This window comes from Physcomitrium patens, chromosome 3 (genome assembly GCF_059467195.1).
Source record: "Physcomitrium patens ecotype Gransden chromosome 3, ASM5946719v1, whole genome shotgun sequence".
NCBI lineage: Eukaryota > Viridiplantae > Streptophyta > Bryopsida > Funariales > Funariaceae > Physcomitrium > Physcomitrium patens.
Genome location: NC_143412.1, coordinates 22,334,743 through 22,352,770, shown reverse-complemented (window position 1 = coordinate 22,352,770; position 18,028 = coordinate 22,334,743). Strand labels below are relative to the sequence as shown.

Below are 18,028 nucleotides of genomic sequence, written 5' to 3'. Positions count from 1 at the left end.
TAAAGACTTGAAAAACATCAATAATTGCCATAAAAAAGTATACTTCTATTTGAATAGATTTTTCTATATGGTATTTACAGGACAAACTATCTAGTCAAAAATCTGTCGAACATCTCAGAACTAGTGATATTAATACTTTTTCACTCTCCTGGTTACTTCCTCTTCTAAACGTTCAAACGTGGTTGCACAAATAGATGCATAATTCACAGGCCGGAAAATAGTAACAAAGTGACGTTAAATTGATAAGTTATTTACCACACGAGAACCTTTTAGTAGTGCAAAGAAATGATAAAACATTTTTTACAAAAATGTTACGAAAAACTGTGTATGGGACTAAATCTTGACACAACGTAATTTTTATGTATAGCTACAGAAAAACGGGTATACAGACCAAAAAATGCCAAGACTTCAGCATCTACAGTAAACCCCTTCACACAAGATTGCGTAATCTCTTTCTTATAGACTCAATGTTTTGAGACAAATTCCTCGCTAAACTCCCACAACTTCCTTGCCAGCTCCGGATCTCTGGCAGGTTCCGACACGTAAGGATTTAAGTTGCAGTCTTTGAAATACATTCCAGAGATCCCATTCACCTTTGGGCTTGTGGCAACGTAACAGGTAGTTGCAGCTCCCTATTATCCATGTAAACGATGTAATTATATTAGCCAAACCCAGCCCATCGTTAAAGTAAAAGAAATAATCAGACCCTAGCAAGGGCGAAACAAGATCAAGTCAATCCTCTAACGAAGTCGCAACACACCTCAGACTTGTTCAATGTGCAATAAACATGTGCCCCTTGCTAATTCCAAAACTCGGAATGGTGTAGCCTAGTTTCTTACCTGAGGCACTGTTTTTAATAAGAATTTTACGAGGGATAAAGCTATCCCTGCAGAGAGAATCAAACAAAGATGAAAGTCAAGTGAGGCTGTGGCCAGTGTCAATGTCATGTAATGACACTAATTTGTCGATCAGTTAAGCAACAAAAATTAAATATTTTGACCTTAGTTTAGGTAGAACATTAGACATATCAAACACATGTAGGGAAATGACGAGCTGCTTGAGGATGTATTTACTGGGACTGGAAAATAAGTGATTCAAGGCCTACAGATGAGGTTTTCCTTAACAATAGTCAACATTAAAATGGTTGAAAGCTTTACCACTAAAAAAGACGCTTTGTCCCTTGCCGAAATTCGTATCCATAACGCCAGGATGTACTGAATTAGCGGTCACGTTAGCTCCTTCTTCCTGTACAAGCACAATACAGATATAAAACTACGAGGACTCTCTTTCTGTTAAGAAACTCGTTTCGTTTTACATTTCCTTAATTTCACATTGAGAAGAAAAGCATGTTTCCTCATACCATCAATCCTTGGTGCTTTCCAAAAAAGGGTTTTGGAATCTTGGAACAGGACATACCTTTAATCGCTTTGCGAGCTCCCTCGCATGCAGAATATTCGCCAACTTAGACTGCCCGTAAGCACACTTTCCATCATAGCTGCACTCAATTCAATAGTGTTCAGATTTCGAATATCCAAAGTGATTAGATCCTCTAATTTGGAGACATATTAAGTAATAATTTAAAATTTTAGTTCAATTAAGAAAAAGAGCAATAAAATTACCGAAGTTTTTGAAGACTAGAATTCAAGAAGAATCCCGAGGCAAAGGAATTAAGTGTTGTCCACAGCAGAAACATCTAGACATACAGCGTCTTAAAAAGAGTTGAGGGGCAAAATTAGCTCTTCTATACCTTGACTTCTTCGTTAAAAAACCACGATCCAAAATGAAAAAACAGAGTCGCACTAAAACATCATATTAAAATACCTTGTTGAATCGTTAAGCTTGTCAAGCACAAGTCCCCCCTTGTAGCCATACTTGTGAGCCTCGGATGAAACATTTACAATACGACCTTCTGCTCCAGTCTCCTTAGCAGTAGTTTTCAGTTTGTCCAGTAGAAGTTTCGTCAGTAGGAACGTGCCTGCAACCATGGACACAACAACAATTTTTCAGTTCCCATCTAAAATCAACCATGAACTATTCGTACTTACTTGATTGACATCCTTGCCTTTCTATGGTCTCCATGGTGAAAATTCTCAGTAACCGAAGTGTCCAGAGCAAAATGGAAGACTTAAGAACAAGGCGTAATAGGAAAACCTCTGTGCACTAACCGATATGGTTCGTGGCAAAAACCTTCTCCAAACCGTCTTCTGACTTCTCAAAAGTTCTTGACATGAAACCTGCATTGTTTCTGTAAAGATTCGCTTCAACGAAAGCATGTATTAGATTTCATTCAAATATAGGCTCACAACATTAGAAAAATATGGTTCGAGTATGATGATTTTACCATTGTATTATATTTACTACACATCAATTTGATTTCACATGACCGTGTGCATTCTTCTGTCAATAAATCAACATTACACAAACAAGATGGCATGGAATCCCGTACATGAGAACATTGAGAGGAAGCTTTCGATTGTTGAACTCATCAGAAAATTGCCGGACTGATGCTAAAGAAGAAAGGTCAAGCTTCATAAGCTCCACCCGTGCTTTAGGGACGTCCCGTGTAATCTCTGACTTTACTTCCTCACCAGTTTTCAAGTTTCGAATGGCCATAATTACGTGAGCCCCTTTCATGGCTAACACTCTTGCTGATTCTTTCCCAATCCCTGATGTTGCTCCTGTAGAAACAGATTTCATTTGGTGAATGAGATAACTAAAGAGGTGAGTTAGCTCGCACTCCACCAATTTCAGAGCACTGGCTGCTGAAATTGTTTTACTTCCGTCGAGTATTGTCATTATTAAGTCCAGACACATTTGATATATATGAAACCTAACTATCTCAAACTTGAAGCAACTAAAAACATTTCCAGAGGTTCACCTCGAAAGGCCACTCAGCTTGCCGTTATCATCCTAACCTAACCTAACCTTAAATCCTCAATCTGTCTGCAAACACATTACCAGTACATATTTTTAGCGTGGGATGAGTACCGCTTATGATGATGGTCTTGGAGGTGAGGTCAACATCAGCAGTAACATCTTCAGCGGTAGATTTCGATCCAAAGCCGCTTGGGCCAGCAGCTCCTGAGAGGTATTTCCAAATGCTACCCATTGCGTTCAGCTGTTTTCGTCCTGTTTCCTGCCGAATATCAACATGGTCGATCAACATTAAGGAGAATCACTGGATCAGTAGATCAGTAAAAATGCGAAACCAAAACAGATTTCAAAAATCAATGCAAAATAAGAAAACAATTCAATAATGCTAAGCCTTTGAGAGAGTTTCCACTAAGAACTAGACGTAATTTGTTGGATCAAATGCTTCATGCTGACCAGCGTCTTACTTCAGAACCATTCCACTTACTAACTGTCCAGGCAACTTGGTTTATCCTCGGAAACGGACAAAGAATATGACTGGTTCTCTTTTGGCAAAAGAAAACCACGTTGCCAAAATATTTTGAAGGGTGAATGGGGTAATTCATGTCTTCTGTTCAGCAACAGATTTATCTAAGATTATATATTATATAAGTATATATCGGCACTGATCATTCCCATTGAAGCAAAGGCATGATATCGACACCATTGAGCACCATGAAACCAATATTGCGATAACTTCAAGATTAAGACACATCACTATCACTTGTCACTCATACCAGATCTCAAAAAACAGTCTCTCATGGGTACAATCAGTTTCTTACAGAGGAATTTTTAGCAGGAGAAGTTCATACCAACTTCGTGTTCATGTCCTCAAGCTTGCTGTAAATGAGATTGGATGAAAGAACTATCCTCAACAGTTGTATTTACTTCGAAGTGAGAATATTCCGACGTCTAAAACAAAACCATTCGACAGAATTCTCTGTTCAATTCTACAAAATTCTGTAGAAACAAAGAAGAAAATACTGTAGGCGCGAGACCTTAGAATCGTCTCGCACTACGACTGTACCAATTTTTTCTAACAATGAAAAACACAACCAAACAAATAACTACTCGCCATGATTCTAGTCAGTTCAGGTCATCATAGCTACTCCTGTTACTGATTGCGTGTACTGATTGTGTGTTCTCGATGACAGGTAAGGTGGTCATCCATGCTAGATACATGGAAATCCAATTCCGTAATTCAAGATTCTCTGTAATAGAGACATTGCTCAATGTCAAATCTTGCGATTTGGTGAGCAAGGAGAACCCGAAGACTCAACAACTAGGCGGTCTGTTAGCCAAGGAGACTAAATCAGTGCTGGAAGGCAATAATTCAACAAGCATGCCCATCCTAGCTCCTGCTATCACATTTGGAACCAGCTAAATCCCCCAGAACATTGCCAAACACTTCCGCTAAACTCATTCCAACCTTATCCTCCAACTCACACATAACACCAAACGCTACAGCTAAATCCAATCAAAAGAAACAAGGATAAATCAGCACTACACTAACCATATCAACATTGCCAGCACAACACTTGCTCCACTCAAAAGCTTAGCGCCACTATCTGACGACACAACCCCACTGAACGACTGAATCCAAGGAAATGTCAAGATAAACACCATAGAGAAAACGAAGTAGTACCAAGAAAAAAAAAAAAATTACAGGTATACTCACGTAGTCACTGCCGCAGATTGTAAGACAGCGGCGACCGATTCACCTCGAAACGCAACAAATATCCGCAATTGCAAACGAACCCCGAAATGCACCAACTTGAACAAGCCAGCGAGGAAGTAGAGCAGTAGAGAACAGTGCAGGAGCAGAGAGTGACAAGATCACATAGAGTTTTTCATGAAATAAAACTGCGCCATGGACAGCGAAGATAACTGTAGGCGTGGAAAGCATGAGGGGGTACTAGTTGGTGGTTGGTTTGAGCGCCACCTATAATCCCTTTGTGCTTTTCTCATTTCCCTTCCGCCAGCCGCTTTTTCTCCACAAAGTCTCCAGGTCCCACTCTCCACTCATCCTCCACCGTTACCTTGCTCTCGAATCCAAGGGAGCCTCTTGCGAGCTCGAGGTGCCTGATGGTGAAGTTGGTTTCTGGGTTTGACAGGTTTACCAACTTTGTCACCTCGTTGCATGCAGTACGTGAATAGATTCCTGTGCAGGTAGAAGCAACCTGTCTATTAACTGATGCATTGGCAAACAGATTCATGTGCTTGAATGGACACCGAAAGTTTCCTGCTCCAAATCTTTGTCTTTCACATTCATTTCAACATGACCTAGAGGATAACGCAGAAAAACAAGCGTGAGAATATTCACTCAATCAGTGTTGGATGCCAGGTTCTAGCATTAGAAAGCCTGTCGAAGGGTACTGTTTTTTTCCAGGCTGTGGCAGGCTCGGAAGCGACGGTGTTGCACAACAGTTGGAATCACATGCCAGTGGAAATCGCTTTTATTTATCTATTGAGCTCAACGGTGATTATCAAGGTGCTGAAGAAATGAATCTCCAGTTGGGTACGTTGACACCATGTCAATCACTCTTCTACGGTGAAACTCAGACATTAAGATCTTAGTGCAGGAAACGTTACACTACCCCCCCCTCCCCCCCCCCCCCCCCCCCCCTCTCTCTCTCTTCTAGTTTGTATCCCAGACTTGACTGCTCTGCGTTTGTGCAGCAAATGGCTACAACTTCACTGTGTTTTGAAGCAGCTTTGCTGCAACTTTGATGCGAGTGCATGCAGATGGATAGAGCTTGATACTGCACGTCCCTCTCTCAATGTTGCATCTTTGTGGGGAGCGGGGTTGCATTGGCATGTTTCCATGGATGTTTCGCACACAATTGTTTTGGTATAATCCTCCTGCAAGTGCATTGCGGTCTCTGTGATGACACAATACATTGATTAAACTGGCCTTCCTAAATGCACTCTGTGTAATGCGGTTCACTGAGAGGGGTATGGATTAACTGGTTTGTGAAGAGTGTGAGAAGTTTCAGGTAGATTTGGAAGCATTTACTACTTTGAACCTCATTCTTGCATGAGCGGCCTCTTTCACTTAGGAGACATGTTAGATTTGTGTGTACTCCAGGTGATTTCATGCAAATTCAAAATCAAGTATATATGAATTTGTAGTTGACAAAAAAATTTATTTATATCCTACCTTAATGTCTTCGTAGTTTGTCCTTCACTCTAGTCTCTCTCTAATTTATAATGTAATAAAGGGTGTTGTTAATCTCACCACAGTCACCACAATCTACCATTCATTACATGTCATCATAGTTTTTGTAATTGCCACCACAGATTGCTATCCAATTGATATATTTCTTTGATTTTTTTGAATTTCTATTTTATTTCATTTTAATTTATTAAAATTATATAGCAAATAAATTTAGTTTTAATAAAAATATTTGTCAAAAAGTTAATAAAAATAAGTTGTATTGGCAATAGAAAAACCATATATATATATAATATTTTCCATTAATAAAGTTCTATTTCTTATATATTTGAAGAATTTTCATACAATAAATAAAAATAAAATTTATAAGAACAAAGCTCAAAGAATTCAAAGTAATTAAATTTTATAAATATATGTGCATCTATATAAGATATTGTTATTGCCACTACAACCCACATAATCTTGCATGAATCTATTTGCTAGCTACCAATAATATGGGCTACAATTAATGCCTAATCTAAAGGTGATTGCAAGAGGTGTTGAATGTTTTATCATAATCACATAGCCTGTAATCAAGCATGCCGTTTGCTCATAGACAATCAAAGGTACTAGCAGTGTTAAGCTCCATGATGAAGAAGAAAAAAAAAAAAAAAAAAAAAAAAACGTCATGCAAGAATTGTGAAGAGAGCAATGGACTCATTACATACGAGAAAAACATATTAGGGGAGTATATGAGAAGAGAGTTTTAGAGAAGTGCACAAGATTGTGAAGGACCATGCATCAAGTGGATGGCAAATTGTGGTGTCAACAGAAAAAATTGTAGTGGCATTAATAATACTATATATACATATATATATATATATATATATATATAATTTTTTAAATAAATTAAAAAAATTAAATAATATGGTACAAATCAAGTATAAAAATGGACATATTGACAATATTTTATTTTGCTATATATGTAGATAGAATGACTTCTCTTGGACTCTAAAAAACTAATCTCTAGACAATTTTCAAATGATTGAATATTGAAATAGACAATTTTCAAATGATTGAATATACATTTGCATATGTATATGCAAATGATTGTATATCCAAAAAATAAAGGGAATAATAATATAATGGAGTCAAATACAACACTGTAAAACACAATTACTGTAACTTTGCAGACTGTCTAAGAATAAGAAACCAGCAGAGGAGGGTAGTTTGAGTTTGAAACTACGGGGGGAAAACACCACCAAGACAACAATAAAAAGATATCTTTAGACCAAACAAAGTGGATCCAAAACAACTACTAGAATGTAGCTTTATGTCATCCCCTTACAAAGCATATTCAAACGAGGAAAACAACATCGAAGAATGGCAAAGGGTGCAAAACACAACAAAGGCAAGACAAGCAAAAAGGAACCTTGAGGTAGGAAGGAATAAAAAAGTAAAAGAGGGAGGAAAGTAAAAGGGGGAGCTATGGTCCCAAAGCAACAACACACACAGGGAGTGCCTGCACAATCCCAAACTCGGGACAAGGCAAGTTAGTGGTGGATAACCCTTGGCTGGAGTTTCCTAGTGCATTCTCAAAGCAAAGGAAAGGGAGACCGGACGGGGGGGGCCGGGAGGGGGACGGGCCAATGGAAATGCCCCGCCAGGGATTCTGTTTGCTTGGTGGCTCAAGACCCCAACGCAGCAGCAGCAAACACAGCCCCACGACCCAGCCCGCCGCAAAATCCGTCGGCGAAGCCGGAACGAACGAACGAGGACGGAGGGTGAGGACGAAAGTCCGGCGTGTACCTCGTCAATGTGCCGCCGACGGACGGACGAACTCCAGGACGGTGACGGAGCAAAACGCCAATGGGGCACCGAGAAGATGCTGCCAATGTGGACACGGGGTAGGTCTTCGTCGTCTTCGTCGTCGTCTTGGTCTTCGTCGTTCTCCCCTCATCCTTCTGTTGTTGCGTAGCGCGACGGGGATCTAGTTTTAGTTGCCCTGCCTACTGCTTTGCAAGTGTGTGACTTACTGCAACCCCCCCACCCGCTGTTGCAGTAGCAGCAGCTACTGCTTTTGGGGTTCCCTCTGATTAAAAGGATTGCAGAGGATTTTTACGGATTTGGCCTCGGAACACTTTCGGAGAACCTTGGAATAGCGGAGGAGGCAAGTTGCGGTTGCGATGCTCTAGTCGACAACGGGCGCAAAGGCGAGAGGCGGTATCTGGGGGGAAATACTTGCAGAGGATCAGTGGTGGTTTTATTCTCGTGCTAATTGGTTGCGGATGTGGTGTGTGGTGGTCGGAGCGGTGACTAGAAACGCAACTCGCTGACTACGCATTTTAAGGGGACTCATTGCTGATTATTGTGTGGGTGGATATTTGATTGTCTGGAAGTCCGTTTGAATGCTGAGATTACTACTTGATGATTAAGGGCACATCGTTCACACTGGTTTATGGTGGCGCTGTCCTGTGAATCCCTTGAGTCAGTTCATGGATCATATTTAGAGCAGGGAGGGAGGAAATCGAGGAGAGTTAGTGGGTGGGGCCAGAAAAATTGGTTCAAATCGATTGGATGCTGTGGGGGAGCAACTTGGCCGAGTCGGTTGCTGCAGGTGTTCAACGCTTGGGACTCTTTCTTATTCTTGTTCTTTTTTCGTTTTTATTACTTTTATTTCATATATATATATATATATATATAAATATAAACACAGATACACACAAACACACACACACACACACACGCACATATATATATATATATATATATATATACATATACATTAGAGAGATTCTGCTGTGACTTTCCTTTTGTAGAAATGTTGGGAGCTCGATGTGTAGCGCCGAAGTGCTGTGTAGGTTTGCGTGAATCGGTTATGGTGGATGGGCTTTCCGGCAGGTTATAAATGACCAGAGCTACTTTTTTAGTGAAAGATTTTGAGTTTGGATTTGAGTGACAGAGTTGGGGTGCTGGGTTTATGAGATTGCAAGTGAATGGTGTCACTGGGCACGGCTTCACGAGAGAAAGAAGCGGAGTAGTGGTAGTTGTTGGAAGGATTTTGTGTGAGATTTTGAGGAGAGAAGAGGTTTTTGTGAGCTCTCTGTTCCTTGGGTTGTTTAGTGTTGGGGTGAGTTTATCATGGCGACTAATCAACCGCCGAATCCATTTTCTCTTATCCGGGCCGCTTCCATCACGCCCGCTGCGCAGAGTAGCTTGCAATCGCTTCTCAGTCAAAGCTCTCAGGATTTGGCGGATTTCGTGTGGCCGGAGGAGGAACGACCGACAATCCCTCACAATGATTATCGACGCGATCGGGAGCTGCCTGTCATCGACTTGTCCGGCTTGCAAGGTGGATCTGAGGCGACGAAGTTGAGGCTAGCGAAGCGGATCGCGGCTGCCTGCTCAGAATGGGGGTTTTTCCAGCTCATAAACCATGGCATCCCCGTTGCTGAGCTTGACGAGGTGCAGATGCAAACCCGACGCTTCTTTGAGCTCCCTATGGAGCACAAGCAGCGCGCCATGACTCTTGAGACTGCCAACGCGAGCAATGTATATGGCTACGGGTTGAACACCACTGGGTACAAGTACGCGGGTCGCCCCTGGATCGAGCGGTTTCAGTGCAGCTGGTCTCCCAAGTCCAATCTCCGAGAGCAGGCGCAGCGATTACTAGAAGGCCAAGCATTCCAAGATTTCCAAACAGCTGTGGAATCCTTCTGCTCAGGGGCAGAGAAGTTGGCTAAGCTTACCCTGGAGTTGTGCGCTCTGGGGTTAGGCCTGTCTCCTGATACTTTTAGCAAGCATATGAATCCTAGTCATTCCATTGCGCGTTTGAATTATTACCCTGCTTGTCCAACCCCAGATCTCACCCTCGGTTTGGGCGCGCACACCGATCCCTACACCCTCACTCTGTTGCACCAGTGTCAAGTGGGGGGATTGCAAGTGTGCAAGGACGGCAAATGGATTACTGTCAAGCCTCGACGAGGCGCGTATGTCGTCAATGTCGGAGACAATCTCCAGGCGTGGACCAATGGACGATTCAAGAGCGTGGAGCACAGAGCTGTCCTGAACGACAAAGTCCCGCGTCTTTCTCTAGTATTTTTCTACGCTCCTCCTTTAGAGACCGTGATAACTGCTCCTGATGCGATAATCCAAGCAGATGGGAAGCGACGCTACAAAAGCTTCACGTGGGCGGAGTACCTGAATTTCTTGAAGAGGCAAAATTTTGAGAAAGGCAAGAATGAGCGATGGGTTGAAGGCTTTGCACTCTGAGCCTGATAGCTCGCCCCCGTTAATTTGAATAGGGGACGACTATCCTTGTACATTTCTTCACTAGCTACTACCACGTTTAGGGCGACGTTCTGCCCCGCTTATTTTCTGACCAGCTTGAGCGTGCCAAAGTGCGCTCAGCGGCGAGTTTGTCCCATGCACTGAAACCCTCCTGCATGTAACATGGAGGCCCCGGGAGCAATTCTGACGATTTTGAAGTGAACTGAACCATGAGCCTGTTTACAATATGCACAAATTATTTTTTTGGGTCAGAAAGGGTTCCATCAAACTATCTCTTTTCTCTCCCATCAAATACAGCTTTTCTACTTCTCTTTCTTTTTCTCTTTCTTTTTCGTTTCCATTCTCCATCAATCAGTCTTCCAAAACTCGGTCGTGGTTGTAAAGGTCTCATCTCTGTTTCATCTTCTGTGTTTGTCTAGCTATTTGGTCTTCACACCCACAGTGACCACTGCGCTTTTTATTTTTGTTTAATTTTTTAATTTTTTGTCTTCATCTATTTTTTATTTCGTGTTATGATAGATTAACGCGAGGATTTCTGTGCTATCCACGCTTTCTTAGCTCAGATACTAGCGTAGGCCAGAGCGGTGGATCTTAGGATTCATCTTAGTTCCAGGCTACTGTGTCGAATTTCCTATCTGGACTGCGCCTCCATCGATTTATGTTACTCTTGCAGGTTTTAGGAGGATGAGTATTTACAAGGAATTAGAATACGGTAACCATGGTTTAGAATGTTAGTTTTGAATGATTTCGAAATCATGAACCAACAGTTTTTGTTTGAAATACTGTAGCAATTTGTGAAAGCCGTAGGAGCAATCTCTGGATGTCTGTGCATCCGCTAGATTCGCTTCAAGACATTACCTGTTCGCTTGGAAGCTTCTATGTGCTGAGCACGGTTCCTGAAACGAATAAACAAAAAATCTACATAGGTTACATGCAGCTTAAGAGTATCAATTATCAGATAGTACTTTCATTACCTCAGGCTGTTTGTGTGCAGGTACAGATCAGGTTCCCTCTGTCAATAAAATTGAGTGTTTCTTTCAGAATACTAGAACGATTGATTGATTCCGGCCCATCAGCGACGGAATTTTATTGTTATTGGTGGTGAGTCGCATTGGTGCTGCCAATAAGTGTTGATTACCACATCGATTTCTGCGGTTTGCACTTGCTGTTGAGGTCGACATCCTCCTTCGTCATCGAATTTGAAGAGTCTACCTTTTATCGTATATTTTCTATTACATTCCGTGGCAGCTGAGGACTGTTCAGTACATACCATCACTCTGCTTTGACTGGAAAGCTGTAAAAATAAGATCCTTGTAACATTTCGTCTTTATTGTACCCAGCTCCGTGTGATTCCAACTTTGGAAATGAAACGGCTCAGTTTTGGCATCTGTCCATCTGTCGCTCTTCTGGAAAATTGTACAATTGGAAAGTTTGAAATCAGTGTATTTCGGTGATGCGCTTTTTCGTCAGTGAATACTTCCAACTCGCCACTACACGCCAACAATCTTATCTGCACAACACGATACATCTCAGTTCTAGCGAAATGCAATTTAGTTAGAAAGCTACAAAAAACCTGCATGTGCTTCTGTCTGAATCTGTTTGTGTAAACTACCGTGATCTGAAGAGCTAAATGCACACTCAGAAAGCAAGCTAGGAAACACTTCTCACTCTTGGTGTGTTCTAGCACACACAAGAACCGGCGCCATGACACTACTGTTCAGCGGCATGATTCTTGCGAACTCTGTGGGATAATCAAAGATCCACCCTATTTTTAGTCAAATTTCGGAGATGGCGCATGCACTCGGACGCCACAAGCCAACGATCAGTCGATGCCCTTTGTTCGAAGTGTGAGCAGCCGTGATTGGAATCAACAATGCCGGCCAGTGATTGCCCACCCATTGCTTTCAAGTCTACCACCAATCCGTCTACACCATGATGTTCCTCCCCGAACTTCAATCCACCAATCACGACACATCCACCCTGATCTTTCTCCTCCAGTGGGGGATCCCATGGCTACTACACTGCAATGGTACTGTCTTTTCATGGCAAGTGTGGCGAACTCCAAGCGTGAACTGCAGTTAGGCCCCAAAACAAATGCGGGTGGGTGAGCGTCGCGTGTCTGCAGTGGGAGATTCCCTCGCCGTCCCCAAATGTGAAATGGGCAGATGCAGGACAGTGTGCGAATCGTCTAAAAAACGTTATCCACTTCCACGCCCAGCCCTTCGATGCTTCCTTTGCTGCTCGTCTGTTGTTGGTGGGGTAAAACTAGCAGTTTTCCGTGCATTTACTGTGATGGAAACTTTTTATATTTTTTGTAAACGGATTGGGTGGTTTATTGGGTGACATCAGGATTTTCAACTGGCATGTGTTGATCCCAGATCAAGGGAAGAATAATGAGAGTAGCTCAAGCCCAAGGGAAAATAGCACAAAGGCGATAGTGCATAGGAAGATATGTCAACAATTTTGGAAGGTTTGACAAATCAGTAAAAATATGTAATCTTTAGTTACCCAAGTTCAAACTTGATGCTTGTTTGGTGTGATCAACATCTTGTGCCATGAAGGTGTATCTTTACAACTCCAGTTCTCAATTAGGATCATACAACTGTCCCTTTATGAAAGGATTTTATTTCTTATTTGCGGACAAAACGCTATGTGTCCTTATATAAGTTAGATGAGAGTATTTAAAATTTTAAAAGAAATAATCTGGAAACAATCTCTTGTATGAATATTATTACTATTTTTAATAATTGTGAATAATATATAATTTTTAATACATATCTACAAAGTATTCACGTGTTAGTTTTGATATGTTTTTGCATGTCTGTGAACTTTGGCCAATCTGTTTAAAGAAAAAGTGAAATACCATAACACCATAATTTTCATTCGAAGAGGGAAAAATAAAAATGAAAAATCTGCACATAATGTTGTGATAGATTTATAATATACTAACTACAATACAAATGTACACCAAAAAGGACAAACCAAACGAAATCATAATAGTTAAGGAAGACGTCAAGTAGAGTAAATCATGCAAAGAAGAGAAGATGTTTGAAGGTGAGATGCAAATTGGTTGCTGTCTATGAGTACATGTTTTGTTCTAGCTTAATATATTAGTGTGGAAAAAAAAAAAAAAAAAAAAAAAAAATGCAGAAGAAGAAAAAAGAAGTTAGGTTTTTAGGTGGAGTAGAAAGACTCTGTTTGAGTGTTAACTGGACGTAATAGTCAGACTGATTATAACCATTATCCTTTCAGCGCGCAAAATGATAATACTTCAGAGTATTTAATCATTTACCAATCAGAGATTTTTCTGCGTATTTTTCATCACAACTCTTTCTCTCTGCTGATAATCCTCATTTCATGAGGTGCATGACCGCCAACTATATTATCTACACATTCTCTTGTGGTCTCAACGAAGAGAAAAAACCACATGCTGACAATAGAAGTAGAGCTGTTCATCCGAATACAGGCATGTGTGTTCATGTCGTTTATATGCTAATTCGTCAGCTTTACTCATTGCAGATGAATACTTTCTTTTCAGTAGATAGTATCAATGATTCAGTGATCCAGATTACGGGCAACTAAAGATCATTTACAGGAAAGAGTCACACTGTGTACTACGAGTTTTCATGCAAGTTTCTTATTTACTGAAAAGGATGGTCGTTTAGATTTCAAGGTGAAGTCGAATGCAGGCTTTGAAGCAAAAGAGGAAACCAGGACACCCACCATTGGTCGAAACCTCAAAGATGGTGGATATAAATTGATGAATATGAACAGGTTTGGAAGGGAGCATTGCATCAAAAGGACTAAAGAATGAGTCAAGGAACATTAAAGCGACCCAGAGATCGACACTGCCTGGAGTGGTTCCGCTCACTTCTGATAGTTGAAACAAATAAACGAGGACACATCGAATGCGTGTCTAGAATCAGCTACGTCTGTCGGTGGCCAGGGATTCGGCATCGAGGGCCACGGACTAGACACAAGAGTCCGAACGCGAAGACCACGGCAAAATGGATAATACAGGGTCCTGTTGCTAGCTTCCCGAGTCGTTAGAATTGTCCAACAAATGGCTTCGAGATGGACATCATGGCTGCAGCTGCTGCTGCTCTCCTGACATACTCTACACATATACACGCGAAAGACGGTCGCAGATGGAGTGGAGTGGTGGATCATCTGCCGACGTCTGCCGACGTTCCGGTGCGAGTCCTCACCGACAACCCTGTTATCAATCTTCGTGGAGCCTCCGCACTCTCAACCCGGGAGGTAGTGTCCCCACTGTCGAAGTATTCGTCGTCAGCGGTGTCTGACGCACTCTCATCTGAAGTGTGATCTGCCCCACGCCCATGACTGAACGCCGATCGCCGCCGGGGTTATATCTCAATCGCATCTTGGTTGCCAAATTGGTCCAGCTCTGGCACGACAAAACCCACGATCTCCTTGGATTTCCCAAGCTCGTCGGTCCACTTTGCATTCACAGTTTTGTTCCTCATTCCCTCCCTGAACCTCTTGAATTCCAGAAACTCTAGGTACTCAGCGTCAGTGGTATAGAGCGTTGGATTGATGGTCGGTAAGGTTTCAGGTGACGATTCCTTGCTATTGTCCTTGTCTTGCTTTGACTTATGGTCACCTTTGTCTTGCTTGTCATTCTTTGGAGGTTTCTCCTCACCCTTATCAGCCTTAGGAGGTTTCTCCCCCTTCTCCCCTATCTTATTCTTAGGTATCCCATTCTTGTCCTTCACCTCGAGGGGCTTGAGCGGCTCCTCGATGTCGCCACAAAAGGTAGCCATCCGCGTCTCGAAGTAGCGGGTGGTAGTGAAAGTGGAGTGTATTTGACCTTCAATGCTCCAACGCATCTTGCACCCCTCCATGTGCTTCGGGAAGCGCCACATCATGGTGTCGTCGAACTCGGCGCTGGTGAAGATGACACCACCCTCGCTTGTAAAGGGAAGCTCGTCCAGGGGGTTGCTGGGCATCCTTCGCCCGAACCTCCACTTGGAGTTCCGCTCTGCCATGCGCATGGGGTTCGACCGGTCGAATAGAACACCTTTCATTGATTGCAGTGTCCACACAAAGCTACCCCCTCGCTCATCCTTCAATGGGAGCTGCTCGAACCGCCACGGCTTGTTCTTCATAGTGGACGTCACACCAACGGAGGCCGCCGCGCCAATACCGCCACTCAAACCTCGATTGGCACCGTCACCGGCATTCGATCCGAGCTGTATTCTCTCCATTTTTCCAATCTTCACAATGATGTTAGAAGACGAGTGCGTCATTGTAACTCCAGTTCCCTCATTCGTCATCGGCGTCACGGACAAGGTGATCATGCTCGGAAAATGGCCCATGCACTCATTGTCGAAGCGTGCGTTCTCCACCTTGAACCTCACGTGCTTAATTCCAACCACAACCTGCGTAAATTTATCACAGAAACGCCCATTTCCAGTCAATCCAAAGGCCTAACAGAATTTCCTCGAGGGCTAATCACAGAATCTTCATGAATATAAGCGAGAACGAGAAAGAGAGAGTGTACCTGGAGGCAATTGGGGAGAGACTCAATAGTCGAAGTGAGCTGAATGTTGACCTTAGCGCGTTGGCTGAAGAGCTGCGTGAGCTGCTTGTAGCGCCGGAGCGGTTCTTCCTCCTGCAAGGCATGCTCCACGGGCATCATCAACTGGGGCACTTCCAACTGCATCTCCCAGACGCCGTTTGCCGCCTGTGCAACACACCGTGGCCTGCTCACCTCGGGGCGAGGAGAGTCTCGTCCCCCACGCTGAATGTGAGCCCACAAAGCATACAAGATCCCGTCATTATAGTTCTTCGTGCTCAACTCTTCGACCAGCTGGTACATGAGCGTGTCCATCCTCGCGCGTTCGCTGATGATCCTCCTCCCGTCATGATCGAAGCTCTTCTTCGGCACTGACGTGTCGTGGAAGGAATCTGCCAGCATAGTATTCTCCAACGCGCGTTGCCGGAGAAGGACCTTGAACACCTCGACATGACAACTTGTGGCGGCGACCACTCCCGCACGCCAAAGCAGGAAGAGACTGTAACTAGCGCGGATGCAGTCATGAAGTTCCTCAGGAACTCCCGGCATACCCTTCAGGTCCCAACCACCAGCTCGGAGGATGGGCGCTGCAGCAGGAAGCATATTCTTACTGGAAATGAGCTTGGTTACCCACTCCTTGTTGGGAATGTTGGGCGTCTGCTTCACGAACGGATACGAAGACGAATCCTTCTCTTTCCACCTCGTCACAATAATGTAGCCCATGATAGCAGTACTCGCGGAGGTCTTCGGCCGCAGGAGCTCCCGCACAACATCCTGGTGGCCGTTTTCACAAGCCTTCAGAAACGCGTATGCATTGAATAGGGGCACAAGCATGCCATGGCTGTGGTTGGCGCTCATGATATCCCGAAGGCGGCGCACACAATTGATGAACCCCCCGCAGGACGCAAGCACGAGCGCGTGACCCACTGCTTGGGGATCCACGGAGTTCTCGACGACGAGCGATGCGACCCTGCGAGAAGGGAACAGAATGTCCGCTTCGCCCGAAACCTGCAGGGTGTCTCGCCACGCTGCGGCCACAGTCGGGTGATGGCAGTCAGTCGCGGACAACACCAACACCTGGTCTAAGTTACATGTCTTCGTCCTGATGGCTTCGAGCTCGGCATTCTCCAGCGCTTTCTCCAACGTAGGAACCACGCTTCGCACCTCCTCTGTCGCACCCATCTCGCGCTCTTCGTCCCTTACAACCACCTCCTACTTCTAGCTCGCCTCCAAGTGCACTAGGTTGGCCTCAGCTGCTCCAGGTCTCACTGAGGTTCCTGTTGTTACCCACGACTAGCATTCGTCGTTGTGGATCTAGGGAATAGCGATAGGATGGCACGCTTTGATGCATCCTCCTCCTCCTCCAGACTGCGCATCGTCCCTCCACGACCTTCGCCACCGACCCATTCCCTGCGGCTGCAATCCAGGATTCTTCTCCACACTCGACAGTCTGCTACTCCTTTTGGAACTCTGTAACACCTGATTCTCTCCCTCCCTCGTGCACTCAACCCCGCCACACACGACTCATATGGAATCGATTCCTGCGAACTGTTGTCGCGCGAAATTTGCTCTAATAACCGGGATGTCTGTGACCCAGACCTACGTAGTTGGCGCTTCAGACAGCACAACTTGCAAGCCACATCAACAGGGAGTGCCAATCCTTCATAGAATGAAGTAGGGCTGAATAATTGGCTATCTGGAAAGTGGTCCACAGAGACATAACTAGAAAATAATGAAATACTAAGTGAAAACTAAGAAGTAAAGGTTGCTTTATAATTCATGTTATTGATTATGAGAAGGATCGAATCTTTTAGGAAATTTTTGGAAAGATGCGATGCCAAGCATAGCTCAATTGCACTATCCAGGAAAAGTTATTGTAAATTTAGATTGTTTGCATAATCAGTAATTGAAATCGTAAATTTTTGTTTTGAGATGGTTTTGGTGTGCTTACGGAAAACCAGTACTATTTCAATCTTCAAGCGTGAATTTAAATGACGTGGTTCAATTAGTTTTATTTTTCTTTTCGAGAAGATTATTCAGACGATCAGCAATTTATGTTTGTTTATACAATTGTTGAAGCACACAAACATTGAAAAATAGACCTGCTTTCACAAATATGCATAATTCCTGTTTGT

The 18,028-nt window shown here is 43.3% G+C and overlaps 3 protein-coding genes across 5 annotated transcripts; 1 reads left to right on the top strand and 2 right to left on the bottom strand.

Moving 5' to 3' along the window:
- Positions 1-218: 218 nt before the first annotated feature.
- LOC112279263 (short-chain dehydrogenase TIC 32, chloroplastic) lies at positions 219-4,730 on the bottom strand. 2 transcript variants are annotated; one of them, XM_024513518.3, is made up of 10 exons: positions 4,589-4,730; positions 3,723-3,822; positions 2,989-3,136; positions 2,447-2,678; positions 2,166-2,245; positions 1,822-1,975; positions 1,417-1,495; positions 1,158-1,245; positions 840-886; positions 219-632 (listed from the first exon to the last, which is right to left on the bottom strand). In XM_024513518.3, the coding sequence occupies exons 2-10, from the start codon at positions 3,735-3,737 to the stop codon at positions 465-467; spliced, it is 1,011 nt and encodes a 336-aa protein (XP_024369286.1). In that variant the 5' UTR covers positions 3,738-3,822; positions 4,589-4,730; the 3' UTR covers positions 219-464. The 2 variants fall into 2 exon arrangements, with proteins under 2 accessions (XP_024369286.1, XP_024369287.1); XM_024513519.3 differs by lacking the exon at positions 3,723-3,822.
- A 3,404-nt stretch (positions 4,731-8,134) lies between these two features.
- On the top strand, positions 8,135-11,290 carry LOC112280324 (gibberellin 20 oxidase 1-D). Of its 2 annotated transcripts, XM_090249238.1 has the most exons (2): positions 8,135-8,681; positions 9,275-11,290. In XM_090249238.1, the coding sequence occupies exons 1-2, from the start codon at positions 8,523-8,525 to the stop codon at positions 10,334-10,336; spliced, it is 1,221 nt and encodes a 406-aa protein (XP_090105364.1). In that variant the 5' UTR covers positions 8,135-8,522; the 3' UTR covers positions 10,337-11,290. The 2 variants fall into 2 exon arrangements, with proteins under 2 accessions (XP_090105364.1, XP_024371460.1); XM_024515692.3 differs by lacking the exon at positions 8,135-8,681 and having other exon boundaries at positions 8,893-11,290.
- Positions 11,291-14,045: 2,755 nt separating this feature from the next.
- LOC112280539 (uncharacterized) lies at positions 14,046-17,663 on the bottom strand. Its single transcript, XM_024516137.3, has 2 exons — positions 15,879-17,663; positions 14,046-15,756 (listed from the first exon to the last, which is right to left on the bottom strand). Exons 1-2 carry the CDS (start codon positions 17,073-17,075, stop codon positions 14,722-14,724), a joined length of 2,232 nt encoding a protein of 743 aa, XP_024371905.1. The 5' UTR covers positions 17,076-17,663; the 3' UTR covers positions 14,046-14,721.
- Between the last annotated feature and the right edge of the window lie 365 nt (positions 17,664-18,028).